The following is a 13,882-nucleotide window of genomic DNA, read 5'->3' on the forward strand; positions in this document are numbered from 1 at the left end:
CCAGAGGCACGAGTCAGCTGCAAGCACTGAGAGCTCCGTGCAGCAGCACAGTCACAGCCGCACTGCCTGCAGCAGCTGTGCTGCCCGTGGTGCCCTTGGTCCTGGCGCTGATGTCACAGACGGGTGGGTTCCATGTTCTGAGCACTGCGGGGTTCTGTGGCACAGGGCCCACTGGGGGAGAGGCAACATCAAATTGAGGAGCCATAGAACGGTTTTGGGGTGGAAGGGACCTAGGTGATCATCTAGCTCTGACCCCCTTGCCTTACTTATGGCGGGATGGCTTGCGCTAGACCCAGCTGTCCACAGTGTGCATGTCTCGGCTTAGAAGCTGTCCTTGAACACTTTCGGGGGTGAGGCATTTAAGTACTAAGTCCTGGTCATCAGGCCCTGGCTAAGGCCTGAACAACAGGCCTTTTGCCGAAACTGGCCACTAGATGGACCTTCAAAACAAGTGTTATGTATGGCCACTCCGTAGATGAATAATGGATTTACCTTTCCATACTTAGGAACTAAACAAGGCCACATCTGGCCTTGTTTTTTGAGTGTGGGATCACAGAGAAATCTCCTGGTTTCTCTTAGAGCCCTCCCAGGCCTTGGGATCATCACAGTAGGAGAATGAAGCCAGATGTTACTGCACTAGAAGTTTTGGTGTCTTGCCTCTTCCTCAGTATAAAAACAGGGACCTCTCACAGGCAGTCAGTAACCTCACTGCCTCTAGGGGAAGGATGGGCAGGGTTGGATGAGGATCAAGGATAAGGGTAACCTGTGATTTGTCTTTCTTCATCACTGTAGGTGGTCTTTTATAGTAATGATTAGATGCATTGCCTACCTTGTCCTTTTATAAATATTTGATAATGATTTTATGTCCTGTTTACTTATACATTTGCAATACTTTGCAGTTTCAAATTGTAATAAATGACATTTATTCTTGAAGTTGGTGTCTGTGTCTTCTGTGCTGACCCTGCTTACATGAAAAACAGGCACCCACAGCAGCTCTGGGATGCCAATATCTCAGCAGCCTCACAGTCAAGAATTCCTTCCCAATATCTCATCTAAAGCTACCCTCTGTCACTGTAAAGACACTGCCCCTTGTCCTATCAGGACCTGCCCTTGTAAGAAGGCTCTCTGCTGCTTTCTTAGGCCCCTCTTCCTGCAGGATGAGGCTGTGCAGTCCCTGGGGCAGGCAGCAGCTGAGGAATCCATTTGGGGCAGGGAGCTGGGTGTGCAGCTGCAGTGCCAGCTGCAGATTGAGCTCTGGCTGGCAGGACCAGAGGCTGTGAACTGCCCATGCTTTGCATAACAGAGGGCACAGGGAGCTGTGGCACTGGCCAGGATTTGAATGGACGCTGAGCGCTGCAGCAGGAGCTGGTGGCTCTTTATGGAACGTGACATCTGTGAGTCTGCTGGGGGAATCCTGAGGCTGAATGGGTATGGAAACCTGCTCTGACTGGGTGAGAGTGGTGTGGATAGAGAATCAAACAGGGCAACCATTGGCTTGTTGGAGCCACCTGTGCTTCCAAAATGGTCACCCAGGGGAGTTTCCTCAGCACTTTGGCAGCCCAGATGGGACCCAAGGGCTGCTGGATCCTCCGACCTTCAGAGCAGGTACTGGTGAGGTCACCTGGGATCTTTAGAGCAGGAAGGAGCCAAATGGGAGCGTACAATTTTGTGTGTAGACTCTGTGGAAATTATAAGGGTGCATTTGAGCCTCTCTATTGTTGTGGCATTTGGTGCAGATTTGGTGAAATCACTGGTAGAGGGTGGAGAAGGCATGCACAGCATGATCAGTGTAAGGCAGCCACAGAGGAGTTGTGGAGACCCCTGTAAGATGTGAGGTGGGGGGCCCTGAGTCTCTGCTAGGACACTTGAGTCTCTGTTCAAAGTCTTTTGGAGACAGGCACAGGGAGAGCCTTGTGTTCCTCATGCCACACAATGGGTGCTAGGGTCCCTGGGCACACACAGAAGGGGGTGGAAGTCCCTTCACAAGGGACTCCTTCAGAAAGGGGTTTCACGTGCTTTGCGGTGTTTGATGTGATGGGAAATATCCCTGGTTTATTTAGGGGAAGAGATGCCCGTGGCTGAGGTTGCACAGAACTGGGAGAAATTGTTTGGGCAGCAGAATTTTGCCAAGACAGTACAATAAGGTTGTTCCAGGATGGTTGGGTGGCTCTAAGCTGGTCTGCTCACTGGACAGTGTAATGGCCATCCCCAGCCCTGAGTGACACTCTTGCACTTCCCTGGTCTTTAGTGACCAGGCAGCCCCTGAAATTTACTTCAGGAAATATTTGAAGAAGCTTAAGTCAGGGTGGCAGGGACCAGTACAGATGTGGGATGGTTCTTCTCAGCCCAGTCCATCTTGATTAAGACAAATGGAGGAGTGCCACCCACTGTGAGATAGGATTCCATTGGCCTGGTGATGCCAGATTGATTTTTGCCTTTTCTCTTTTATGTATCCTCTGTATTCTTTACACATATATTTGTAGCTCTGTAGTTGTATCTGTGGCGAGTTTTCTCAGTAGTTTTCCCTACCTTTTCTCTAAGTAGAAAGACAAAACATATTTCAGACCTCCAAGCCCTGCAGAGTACAAGGCAACTAAACTTATATTTGTTCTTCTTGGAAACCAAGGCTGGAAACAGCTCTTTGAGACATATTTTCATAAGCAAGGTTTAGTTTCCATCTGAGTGGAAGAGGATTTAGAGAGTGTTGAACTGAGGGAGGAGTTACTTCACCATGTGTGGTCCAAATTGGTGATTTTTGTCAAATATGCTAATTTATTAAGCTTATAAAACTGCATTCTCCTCATGCAGGGGAGGAATTCTATGGTCATTTGCCATATCTGCTACTGGAGGCCTCCAATAAAGATGAGCCTTTATATTATCTCCTATGTCAAAAGTGTGGTTTTTTATTGTTTTGTTCTAGGTTCTTTAAGGCATCACTTGAAGCCAAGAAGAATATCCAAAGCAGGCCGAGTGACAACCAGCCCAAGGCATTTTGAAGCATTCTATTAGATGGCGAAAGTCAATGCTCACTTGCTTTCACCTGTAAAAGACAGGTGAAAACTGCCTCCAACAAGTCTACCCCATGGCATTCCAGAAGCCTCTACCATTCCCCCCCCTCCTCATCCAAGAGTATCAAAGTTTGATTGAAAAGGATATAAAAATTTGGTGCAAATTTGTACAGTTTGTAGATGATTTGTTAATTAGTGAGTTAAGAAGATTCTTTCCCATCCTGTGGTGATTATCTACAGCCCTCAGACAAACCAGCATAGCAAGCTGCAGTTTGTGGCTCTGCAGCTGGCTCTTTGATTGCTCTTTCTCTCCATTGGCCATGCTTATTCAGCTCTCTCATCTTCCACAACTCCTCCCTTTCCCTGCCCTCATCTGCTCCCAGATATGGAGCCAGCCCCAGGCATCATTTCCCCCTGGCTCACAGGCTGGCCGTGCCTGTGAACAGCCTTGGTGTTGCAGATGCTGTTGGCCCACTCACCTTGGCCTTCCACGGCATTCCTGGTGCACTTTCCTAGGGTTCCTGCCAGCTTCCTCTCCCCAGAATGACCCCAGCTCTTCCTCTGAGTATCTGTGAAGTGTGACCACCTGGCACCTCAATCCCCCTTTGCTGCCTGTGAAATCTGGCTCTGCCTTAGGGCACTGGCACTCCAGTCAGGCGCCAGGAGTTTCCCTTGTCATGCTTGGGAGTTTCCCAGATGTCTTCCCTTAGCCCAGGCTCTCACCAGGCCCTAAATTAGCAGCCCATGTGCATTGCAGCACATGCACCCCCAGTGTATCTGCTTTTTTCCTATCCTCTTCCAAGGCTCGAGGTAGCAGGTTCCTCCAGGCCACGGTGGCTCAGAGCACTGTCCTCTCTGACCAGGCACTTTGGAGCTCTTTGGAGCCACTGTGTCCCTTTGTGTCCCCAGGCTTGTTGTGCAGGTGCTGAGCATGGCACTTCTTGTCTTACCCAGGAGTTGGAATTGCACTGAAAAGATGGCTCCCTGTGACCAAAGGTAATTTTATTTCAACAACTAAATCAACTCCAGTGTGTGTGTGTGCACAGAGGAGATGAGTGTGGTCAGGACAGAGCAGGGTTTGGACCCTGAGGCTGCCTTTGGATCAGCAGGCATTGCCCCAGCAGGAAATGGTTGTGGTGCACTGCAGCCTGCCCTGGTTCCTGCCTGCTTCTGCTGTTCAAGGAGAACTTTTAACTGCGTTTAAGTTCATATTGTAATCAATCCAGTTATAGAAGTGCTGAACGGAGGTGTAGACTCCAGGCTGCTTTGGTCTGGCACAGCCTTTTCCCCAGCTGGTGATTCCAATGACCCACCAGTAGGCAGCGTTGTTGTCCTGGCACATGAGGGGACCACCGCTGTCACCCTGCAGCAGAGCACAGAGGATTAAGGTGGTGTTGGTGGCACCTGCCAGTACTGGGGCTGTCTCCTTCTCTCTCACAGCCCCTGCCAGAGCTCTATTCTGCGCAGAGAAAAGCTCTGCTCAGAGGCTGGAGCCTCCAGAAGCTTGGCTGTGAATAGCATGGGTTCATGTAGGGTAGGGCTCTCTCTATCCTCTCTGCACAGGACTCCTGGTTGTGCAGAGGATGGAACTTTGGCACCTGGACCTCTTCACTGCCAAGAGCACTAGCTGGGCTTTCTGGGATTTCTGTCACAAGGGGAGGCCTGGGCAGGCACGTGTGGATGGGCAGTGTGTGGGAAGCCCCCACAGCAGTCAGGGGGAGCTGGGGCTGGGAGGGTGACTGAGTGGCCGGGCAAAGCAGGCCCTGGCCTGTGTTGGGGTGGTGCTTCCCTGGCTGCTGGTGCTGCTGGGGGCTGAGTGCCTCATGGCGTGCTCCTACCTTGCAGGAATCAATGGTGCCCTCTGGGTAACCAGCACACAAGTTGTAGGAATAGACTGCTCCTGAGTACCAGTCACTGCTGTTGCAGAGCTGGAGATTGATGAGCTGGACCTTGGCCTGCTGAAGGTGAGCAGGTTGATCTACACCTGTGAGCAGAGAAAGGAATAAGCCCCCAGCAGCTCCATGCTGGTTCTGCTTCTCTGTCAGACGAATCCCTTCCCCTAGGGGCACCCCTTCTCTGCAGGGATTTATGTTCTGCAGCCTGGCTTTGGCCTCTGCTGTGGGGAAGCCCAAAACCTATCTCCAGTGTGCTGAGTCGGCCCAGAAGTCGCTCTTGGAACTCACTTCTTGCAGTAGTGGCCCCCCAGCCAGCAACCCAGCAGTTTCTCAGCTCTGAGACTCTTAGGGTGGGTTCAGCCAGACAGGCCAGCTGGACGTAGGCACTGCACAGGACAGGACGCTCCAATTGAATCAGCGCAATGTCGTAGCTCATGTCTTTACGCCTGTAGTCGCGGTGCATCACCACCTTCTTGACATTGCGCACTTGTGCCCCAGGGCCAAGCTGATACAAGTTGGTGGCCCCAATCACCACATACAGCAGGCTGAAGTTACTGGAATGGAGATGGAGAGAGAGATAAGAGGGAGTCACAGCAGCCCAGCAGTTGCTAGACCTCGGCTTGGAAAGGCACAGAGGGAGGAGTGCTCTGGCAGGTGAGAGTGCTCTCGCACATCTTAGGCTGGGGGAATGTCAAGCTGGAGGCTGCTAGGAAGACTTGGCACGAGCCCAGGCTTCTCCTGAGCACTGTGGCAGCCTGGCTGCCTGAGAGGAAAGGGGATGAGAGTAGTAGGTGGTGCTGCTGGCAGGGCACCTGCAGGTGTTGTGGAGATGTCCCCATTCCCTGCCCCTTCTTACTCAAACTTGTCGAAGCAGTGGGCTGCTGTGAGGACCCAATCTCCAGTGATGAGGGAACCTCCACACCAATGTTTTGTGCCTGGTACCCATGGGTGCTGGATGCTGACGAGCCAGGGCCATTCTGCTACTGCGGAACCAGCACCACCCACGATGCGTGTCATGCCGTAGTCATAAACCACATTGCCGTAGGAATAAGCCACAGGTCGGTACCCACAGCTCCCTCTGCAAGCAGAAAGTCATTTCCATGGTGCTTCATGGCCTGCTGTGGCTCAGGCTGAAGCTCAGCCCTCTGCCCTCCCCACAAGGCCGTGCTTCATGGCCTGCTGTGGCTCAGGCTGAAGCTCAGCCCTCTGCCCTCCCCACAAGGCCTTGCACGCACAGCAGGCCAGGGAAGGCCATGGGGTGTGTGTCTGTCCGTGCCAGCACCTGGCTGCTGGCAAGGAACTGAGGCTTCCCATGGTGGGTGGGAAGCTGCGGCCTGGCCATGGGGGACGGGTGGGTCCCCTCCAGGGAAGGCCGCAAGTGTTGCCATGGCTCCTTCCCTGGGCCTAGGCCCGCTTACCCGCAGGTGTACTGGCTCTGTGCCAGCCCGGCCATGGTCAGCAGGACGAAGAGGCTGAGCCAATTCATGTCTGCCAGAGGCACGAGTCAGCTGCAAGCACTGAGAGCTCTGTGCAGCAGCACAGTCACAGCCGCACTGCCCGCAGCAGCTGTGCTGTCCGTGGTGCCCTTGGTCCTGGCGCTGATGTCACAGACGGGTGGGTTCCATGTTCTGAGCACTGCGGGGTTCTGTGGCACAGGGTCCACTGGGGGAGGGGCAACATCGAATTGGTTAGCCATGGAATGGTTTGGGGGTGGAAGGGACCCTGGTGATCATCTAGCTCTGACCCCCTTGCCTTGGGCATAGTGGGTGGGGTAGCTTGCACTCAACATGTTTTCAGAGCTCAGCTCAGAAGCTGTTCTCGAACTCAGTGACAATGGCTCCCCCAGTTGATGGGCTTACCAGAATGATGGTCAAAAATTAGCATAACTAGTGATTTGTCTTTCTACATCACTGTAGACAGTAGTCTTTTATAATAATGATTAGAAGCATTGCCTATCTCTTATAAATATTTTCTAAGTATTTGATGCCCTGCTTACTTATCCATTTGCAATTTTTTGCAGTTTCTGATGCCTTAAATTTTAGCTTTTATATTTTTCTGATTCTCTGGTGCCTTGCTATGTAACTCTGAACTTCATATTAAGTGGCCAATAAGTTCTTTTTACAGGGTAGTTAGATAAAACGATGCCTTCTCAGCTTGAAAATCAAAGACAATCATTACCCAAAATGCAGAAATAACAGCAAATTGAAAGGGGCAAGCCAAGAGGTTGAGACTTCATGACCTGAAGCTGTAATTGGACAGTTAACCCCATATGTAAATTGACCAAATATTAAAATTGTAAAAGCTGGTGACTAAGATCCATCTTAGATCCAACCAGGGTGTAGCACTGACCAGGCTCTAGTACTGCCCAAGGTATATCCTTTAAAGTCCTTTCAATAAATACCAACTTTATTCATTTAAATCTGTCGAGTCTCTGTTCCAGATAAAAATCCTCAGGCATAATTTTGAATTACAGTAAATGACATTTATTCTTGAAGTTGGTGTCTGTGTCTTCTGTGCTGACCCTGCTTACATGAAAAACAGGTACCCACAGCAGCTCTGGGATGCCAGTATCTCAGCAGCCTCACAGTCAAGAATTCCTTCCCAATATCTCATCTAAAGCTACCCTCTGTCACTGTAAAGACACTGCCCCTTGTCCTATCAGGACCTGCCCTTGTAAGAAGGCTCTCTGCTGCTTTCTTAGGCCCCTCTTCCTGCAGGATGAGGCTGTGCAGTCCCTGGGGCAGGCAGCAGCTGAGGAATCCATTTGGGGCAGGGAGCTGGGTGTGCAGCTGCAGTGCCAGCTGCAGATTGAGCTCTGGCTGGCAGGACCAGAGGCTGTGAACTGCCCATGCTTTGCATAACAGAGGGCACAGGGAGCTGTGGCACTGGCCAGGATTTGAATGGACGCTGAGCGCTGCAGCAGGAGCTGGTGGCTCTTTATGGAACGTGACATCTGTGAGTCTGCTGGGGGAATCCTGAGGCTGAATGGGTATGGAAACCTGCTCTGACTGGGTGAGAGTGGTGTGGATAGAGAATCAAACAGGGCAACCATTGGCTTGTTGGAGCCACCTGTGCTTCCAAAATGGTCACCCAGGGGAGTTTCCTCAGCACTTTGGCAGCCCAGATGGGACCCAAGGGCTGCTGGATCCTCCGACCTTCAGAGCAGGTACTGGTGAGGTCACCTGGGATCTTTAGAGCAGGAAGGAGCCAAATGGGAGCGTACAATTTTGTGTGTAGACTCTGTGGAAATTATAAGGGTGCATTTGAGCCTCTCTATTGTTGTGGCATTTGGTGCAGATTTGGTGAAATCACTGGTAGAGGGTGGAGAAGGCATGCACAGCATGATCAGTGTAAGGCAGCCACAGAGGAGTTGTGGAGACCCCTGTAAGATGTGAGGTGGGGGGCCCTGAGTCTCTGCTAGGACACTTGAGTCTCTGTTCAAAGTCTTTTGGAGACAGGCACAGGGAGAGCCTTGTGTTCCTCATGCCACACAATGGGTGCTAGGGTCCCTGGGCACACACAGAAGGGGGTGGAAGTCCCTTCACAAGGGACTCCTTCAGAAAGGGGTTTCACGTGCTTTGCGGTGTTTGATGTGATGGGAAATATCCCTGGTTTATTTAGGGGAAGAGATGCCCGTGGCTGAGGTTGCACAGAACTGGGAGAAATTGTTTGGGCAGCAGAATTTTGCCAAGACAGTACAATAAGGTTGTTCCAGGATGGTTGGGTGGCTCTAAGCTGGTCTGCTCACTGGACAGTGTAATGGCCATCCCCAGCCCTGAGTGACACTCTTGCACTTCCCTGGTCTTTAGTGACCAGGCAGCCCCTGAAATTTACTTCAGGAAATATTTGAAGAAGCTTAAGTCAGGGTGGCAGGGACCAGTACAGATGTGGGATGGTTCTTCTCAGCCCAGTCCATCTTGATTAAGACAAATGGAGGAGTGCCACCCACTGTGAGATAGGATTCCATTGGCCTGGTGATGCCAGATTGATTTTTGCCTTTTCTCTTTTATGTATCCTCTGTATTCTTTACACATATATTTGTAGCTCTGTAGTTGTATCTGTGGCGAGTTTTCTCAGTAGTTTTCCCTACCTTTTCTCTAAGTAGAAAGACAAAACATATTTCAGACCTCCAAGCCCTGCAGAGTACAAGGCAACTAAACTTATATTTGTTCTTCTTGGAAACCAAGGCTGGAAACAGCTCTTTGAGACATATTTTCATAAGCAAGGTTTAGTTTCCATCTGAGTGGAAGAGGATTTAGAGAGTGTTGAACTGAGGGAGGAGTTACTTCACCATGTGTGGTCCAAATTGGTGATTTTTGTCAAATATGCTAATTTATTAAGCTTATAAAACTGCATTCTCCTCATGCAGGGGAGGAATTCTATGGTCATTTGCCATATCTGCTACTGGAGGCCTCCAATAAAGATGAGCCTTTATATTATCTCCTATGTCAAAAGTGTGGTTTTTTATTGTTTTGTTCTAGGTTCTTTAAGGCATCACTTGAAGCCAAGAAGAATATCCAAAGCAGGCCGAGTGACAACCAGCCCAAGGCATTTTGAAGCATTCTATTAGATGGCGAAAGTCAATGCTCACTTGCTTTCACCTGTAAAAGACAGGTGAAAACTGCCTCCAACAAGTCTACCCCATGGCATTCCAGAAGCCTCTACCATTCCCCCCCCTCCTCATCCAAGAGTATCAAAGTTTGATTGAAAAGGATATAAAAATTTGGTGCAAATTTGTACAGTTTGTAGATGATTTGTTAATTAGTGAGTTAAGAAGATTCTTTCCCATCCTGTGGTGATTATCTACAGCCCTCAGACAAACCAGCATAGCAAGCTGCAGTTTGTGGCTCTGCAGCTGGCTCTTTGATTGCTCTTTCTCTCCATTGGCCATGCTTATTCAGCTCTCTCATCTTCCACAACTCCTCCCTTTCCCTGCCCTCATCTGCTCCCAGATATGGAGCCAGCCCCAGGCATCATTTCCCCCTGGCTCACAGGCTGGCCGTGCCTGTGAACAGCCTTGGTGTTGCAGATGCTGTTGGCCCACTCACCTTGGCCTTCCACGGCATTCCTGGTGCACTTTCCTAGGGTTCCTGCCAGCTTCCTCTCCCCAGAATGACCCCAGCTCTTCCTCTGAGTATCTGTGAAGTGTGACCACCTGGCACCTCAATCCCCCTTTGCTGCCTGTGAAATCTGGCTCTGCCTTAGGGCACTGGCACTCCAGTCAGGAGCCAGGAGTTTCCCTTGTCATGCTTGGGAGTTCCCCAGATGTGTTCCCTTAGCCCAGGCTCTCACTAGGCCCTAAATTAGCAGCCCATGTGCATTGCAGCACATGCACCCCCAGTGTATCTGCTTTTTTCCTATCCTCTTCCAAGGCTCGAGGTAGCAGGTTCCTCCAGGCCACGGTGGCTCAGAGCACTGTCCTCTCTGACCAGGCACTTTGGAGCTCTTTGGAGCCACTGTGTCCCTTTGTGTCCCCAGGCTTGTTGTGCAGGTGCTGAGCATGGCACTTCTTGTCTTACCCAGGAGTTGGAATTGCACTGAAAAGATGGCACCCTGTGACCAAAGGTAATTTTATTTCATCAACTAAATCAACTCCAGTGTGTGTGTGTGTGCACAGAGGAGATGAGTGTGGTCAGGACAGAGCAGGATTTGGACCCTGAGGCTGCCTTTGGATCAGCAGGCATTGCCCCAGCAGGAAATGGTTGTGGTGCACTGCAGCCTGCCCTGGATCCTGCCTGCTTCTGCTGTTCAAGGAGCACTTTTCATTGCATTTACACGCATATTGTAATCGATCCAGTCATAGAAGTACTTAGTGGAGGTGTAGACTGCAGGCTGCATTGCTCTGGCACATCCATTTGCCCAGCTGGTGACTCCAATGACCCACCAGTGGTCAGCGTTGTTGTCCTGGCACATGAGAGGACCACCGCTGTCACCCTGCAGCAGAGGACAGAGGATTAAGGTGGTGTTGGTGGCACCTGCCAGTACTGGGGCTGTCTCCTTCTCTCTCACAGCCCCTGCCAGAGCTCTATTCTGGGCAGAGAAAAGCTCTGCTCAGAGGCTGGAGCCTCCAGAAGCTTGGCTGTGAATGGCATGGGTTCATGTAGGGTAGGGCTCTCTCTATCCTCTCTGCACAGGACTCCTGGTTGTGCAGAGGATGGAACTTTGGCACCTGGACCTCTTCACTGCCAAGAGAAGTGGGCTTTCTGGGATTTCTGTCACAAGGGGAGGCCTGGGCAGGCAGGTGTGGACGGGCAGTGTGTGGGGAGCCCCCACAGCAGTCAGGGGGAGCTGGGGCTGGGAGGGTGACTGAGTGGCTGGGCAAAGCAGGCCCTGGGCTGTGTTGGGGTGGTGCTTCCCTGGCTGCTGGTGCTGCTGGGGCTGAGTGGCTCATGGCACGTTCCTACCTGGCAGGCGGCGATGCCACCCTGTGGGTATCCAGCACACAGTTGGTGGGTGTAGATTTGCCCTCCGTACCAGTCACTGCTGTTGCAGAGCTGGAGATCGATGAGCTGGACCTTGGCCTCCTGGAGGAGATCAGGTGTAGTACCTGCCGCTGTGAGCAGAGAAAGGAATAAGCCTCTGGCAGGTCCATGCCAGTTTGCTCATCTCTCAGGTGGTTATCTCTTTCCCTGGGTTTGGCTTTGCATCTGCAGAGGCACTGGAGCATTGTATCCCTGCTTCCTGCCTCTGGGGAGCAGGCCAGGCCCATCTCTGCAGACGTGTACGTCCTGCAGCCTCACTTTGGTCTCTGCTGTGGGGAAGCCCAAACCCTCTCCTCAGTGGTCTGAGCTGCCCCAGGTGTTGTTCTTGGTACTCACATCTTGCAACAGTGGAACCCCAGCCAGCAATCCAGCAGTTGATGAGCTCTGAGACTCTTAGGGTGGGTTCAGCCACACAGGCCAGCTGGATGTAGGAACTGCACTGGACAGGGTGGTCCAATTGCATCAGGGCAATGTCGTAGCTAAAGTCCTTAGGGTTGTAGTCCTGGTGTACCACCACCTGCTTCACATTGCGCACTGCAGCCCCAGGGCCCGGCTGAGTGAACCGGGTGGCCCCAATCACCACGTAGATCAAACTGGCATTACTGGAAAGGAGGTGGAGAGAGAGCTGAGAGGGAGCAGAGCCATTTGCCACAGCAGCCCAGCAGTTGCTGTATGTCAGCTTGGAAAGGCAGAGAGGGAGGAGTGCTCTGGCAGGTGTGAGTGCCCTCACACATCTTAGGCTGGGGGAATGTCAAGCTGGAGGCTGCTAGGAAGCCTTGGCATGACCCAGGCTTCTCCTGAGCACTGTGGCAGCCTGGCTGCCTGAGAGGAAAGGGGATGAGAGTAGCAGGTGATGATGCTGACAGGGCATCTGCTGGTGTTGTGGACATGTCCCCATTCCCTGCTACTCCTTACCTCACATCATCAAAGCAGTGGGCTGCTGTGAGGACCCAGTCTGGACTGATGAGAGAACCTCCACACATATGCCCCAGGCCTGGTACCCATGGGTGCTGGATGCTGACGATCCAGGGCCAAGCTGCTTCCGCGGCACCGGCACCACCCACGACACGTGTCATGCCATAGTCATAAGCCACATTGCCATAGGAATAAGTCATGGGGCTGTTTACATATTGCGGAGGTCGGAGTCCGCAGATCCCTCTGCAGGCAGAAAGTAATTTCCATGCTGCTTCATGGCCTGCTGTGGCTCAGGCTGAAGCTCAGCCCTCTGCCCTCCCCACAAGGCCTTCCTTGCACAGCAGGCCAGGGAAGGCCATGGGGTGTGTGTCTGTCCGTGCCAGCACTTGGCTGCTGGCTGAGGCTTCCCATGGTGGGGGGGAAGCTGCGGCCTGGCCATGGGGGACAGGTGGGTCCCCTCCAGGGAAGGCCGCAAGTGTTGCCTTGGCTCCTTCCCGGGGTCTGGGCCCACTTACCCGCAGTTGTCCCATGTCCCGTGCGCCAGCCCAGCCACGGTCAGCAGGACGAAGAGGCTGAGCCAATTCATGTCTGCCAGAGGCACGAGTCAGCTGCAAGCACTGAGAGCTCCGTGCAGCAGCACAGTCACAGCCGCACTGCCTGCAGCAGCTGTGCTGCCCGTGGTGCCCTTGGTCCTGGCGCTGATGTCACAGACGGGTGGGTTCCATGTTCTGAGCACTGCGGGGTTCTGTGGCACAGGGCCCACTGGGGGAGGGGCAACATCGAATTGAGGAGCCATAGAACGGTTTTGGGGTGGAAGGGACCTTGGTGATCATCTAGCTCTGACCCCCTTGCCTTGCTTATGGTGGGATGGCTTGCACTAGATCTGGTTGTTCAGAGGCTGGCTCCAAAGGTGTCCTTGAACACTTCAAGATGCAGGGCTACCACAGCTGCTCGAGGCAACTTGTGCCATTTCATCAGTATCCTCACAGTCAAAAGCTCCTTCCCAATATCCTATCTAAAGTTACCCTCTGTTACTGTAAAGGCATTTCTCCTTTCCCTATCAGTACCTGCTCTTGTAAGAAGGTTGTCTGCAGCTTTAAGTCCCTGTTCCTGTGGGATGAGGGTGTGCAGGCCCTGGGGCAGGCAGTGACTGTCTCATGTCACTGTCTGCTGGCATTTCCCAGGAAAACACCTAGCATGGCATCACAGTCTCTTTGAATTTCACTGTCTTCCTGCTTCTGCGTCTCTCTGTTCTCTGCAATTTTTTCCATGAGATTCTTTGCCAAACAGTATCACTCTGGAACTTCTTCAGGAACCATGTGTGTGCTTGGGTCACCAGCCAATCCAGTCACAGCCACAGTGGGTGGGCATCCACATTTCCAATGTGGATGGCAGCTGTGAATGCAACTGATTCAGATTCAGCGTGGAAATGAAAAAGAAAAAAATCTGTCCTAATAGCTTTTAATGAACAAGCCAACCTGTCAACATCAAACTTATTCAGTTTGGTGTTGACAAGTTGGCTTAATTTCTCAGGTGGAAGCATCCTAGAAGCTGTTAGAAGTTTTGAATGAGGAACATTGTT

The 13,882-nt window shown here is 51.9% G+C and overlaps 2 protein-coding genes across 2 annotated transcripts; both read right to left on the reverse strand.

Annotated features, from left to right (window-relative positions):
- Positions 1–13: 13 nt before the first annotated feature.
- On the reverse strand, positions 14–6,389 carry LOC102071394 (acrosin-like). Its single transcript, XM_074538593.1, has 7 exons — positions 6,322–6,389; positions 5,760–5,981; positions 5,192–5,457; positions 4,847–4,992; positions 4,226–4,371; positions 3,869–3,924; positions 14–171 (listed from the first exon to the last, which is right to left on the reverse strand). Exons 1-7 carry the CDS (start codon positions 6,387–6,389, stop codon positions 14–16), a joined length of 1,062 nt encoding a protein of 353 aa, XP_074394694.1.
- An 18-nt stretch (positions 6,390–6,407) lies between these two features.
- LOC102070519 (acrosin-like) lies at positions 6,408–12,886 on the reverse strand. The gene is made up of 7 exons (XM_074538594.1): positions 12,816–12,886; positions 12,301–12,543; positions 11,722–11,987; positions 11,308–11,456; positions 10,692–10,837; positions 10,333–10,388; positions 6,408–6,565 (listed from the first exon to the last, which is right to left on the reverse strand). Exons 1-7 carry the CDS (start codon positions 12,884–12,886, stop codon positions 6,408–6,410), a joined length of 1,089 nt encoding a protein of 362 aa, XP_074394695.1.
- Between the last annotated feature and the right edge of the window lie 996 nt (positions 12,887–13,882).

Source organism: Zonotrichia albicollis, chromosome 3 (assembly GCF_047830755.1).
Source record: "Zonotrichia albicollis isolate bZonAlb1 chromosome 3, bZonAlb1.hap1, whole genome shotgun sequence".
Classification (NCBI taxonomy): Eukaryota; Metazoa; Chordata; class Aves; order Passeriformes; family Passerellidae; genus Zonotrichia; species Zonotrichia albicollis.

What these genes read in the sequence shown, in the direction of transcription:
- LOC102070519 (XM_074538594.1), bottom strand. Translation starts at nt 12,886, where the DNA reads ATGAATTGGCTCAGCCTCTTCGTCCTGCTGACCGTGGCTGGGCTGGCG. An exon ending in GGGACATGGGACAACTGCGG is followed by an intron (nt 12,544 to 12,815) that starts GTAAGTGGGCCC and finishes TTCTGCCTGCAG; the next exon opens with AGGGATCTGCGGACTCCGAC. An exon ending in CACTGCTTTGATGATGTGAG is followed by an intron (nt 11,988 to 12,300) that starts GTAAGGAGTAGC and finishes CCTCCTTTCCAG; the next exon opens with TAATGCCAGTTTGATCTACG.
- LOC102071394 (XM_074538593.1), bottom strand. Translation starts at nt 6,389, where the DNA reads ATGAATTGGCTCAGCCTCTTCGTCCTGCTGACCATGGCCGGGCTGGCA. An exon ending in CACTGCTTCGACAAGTTTGA is followed by an intron (nt 5,458 to 5,759) that starts GTAAGAAGGGGC and finishes TCTCCATTCCAG; the next exon opens with TAACTTCAGCCTGCTGTATG. An exon ending in AAAGAGCTCCAAAGTGCCTG is followed by an intron (nt 172 to 3,868) that starts GTCAGAGAGGAC and finishes CCTCTCCCCCAG; the next exon opens with TGGGCCCTGTGCCACAGAAC.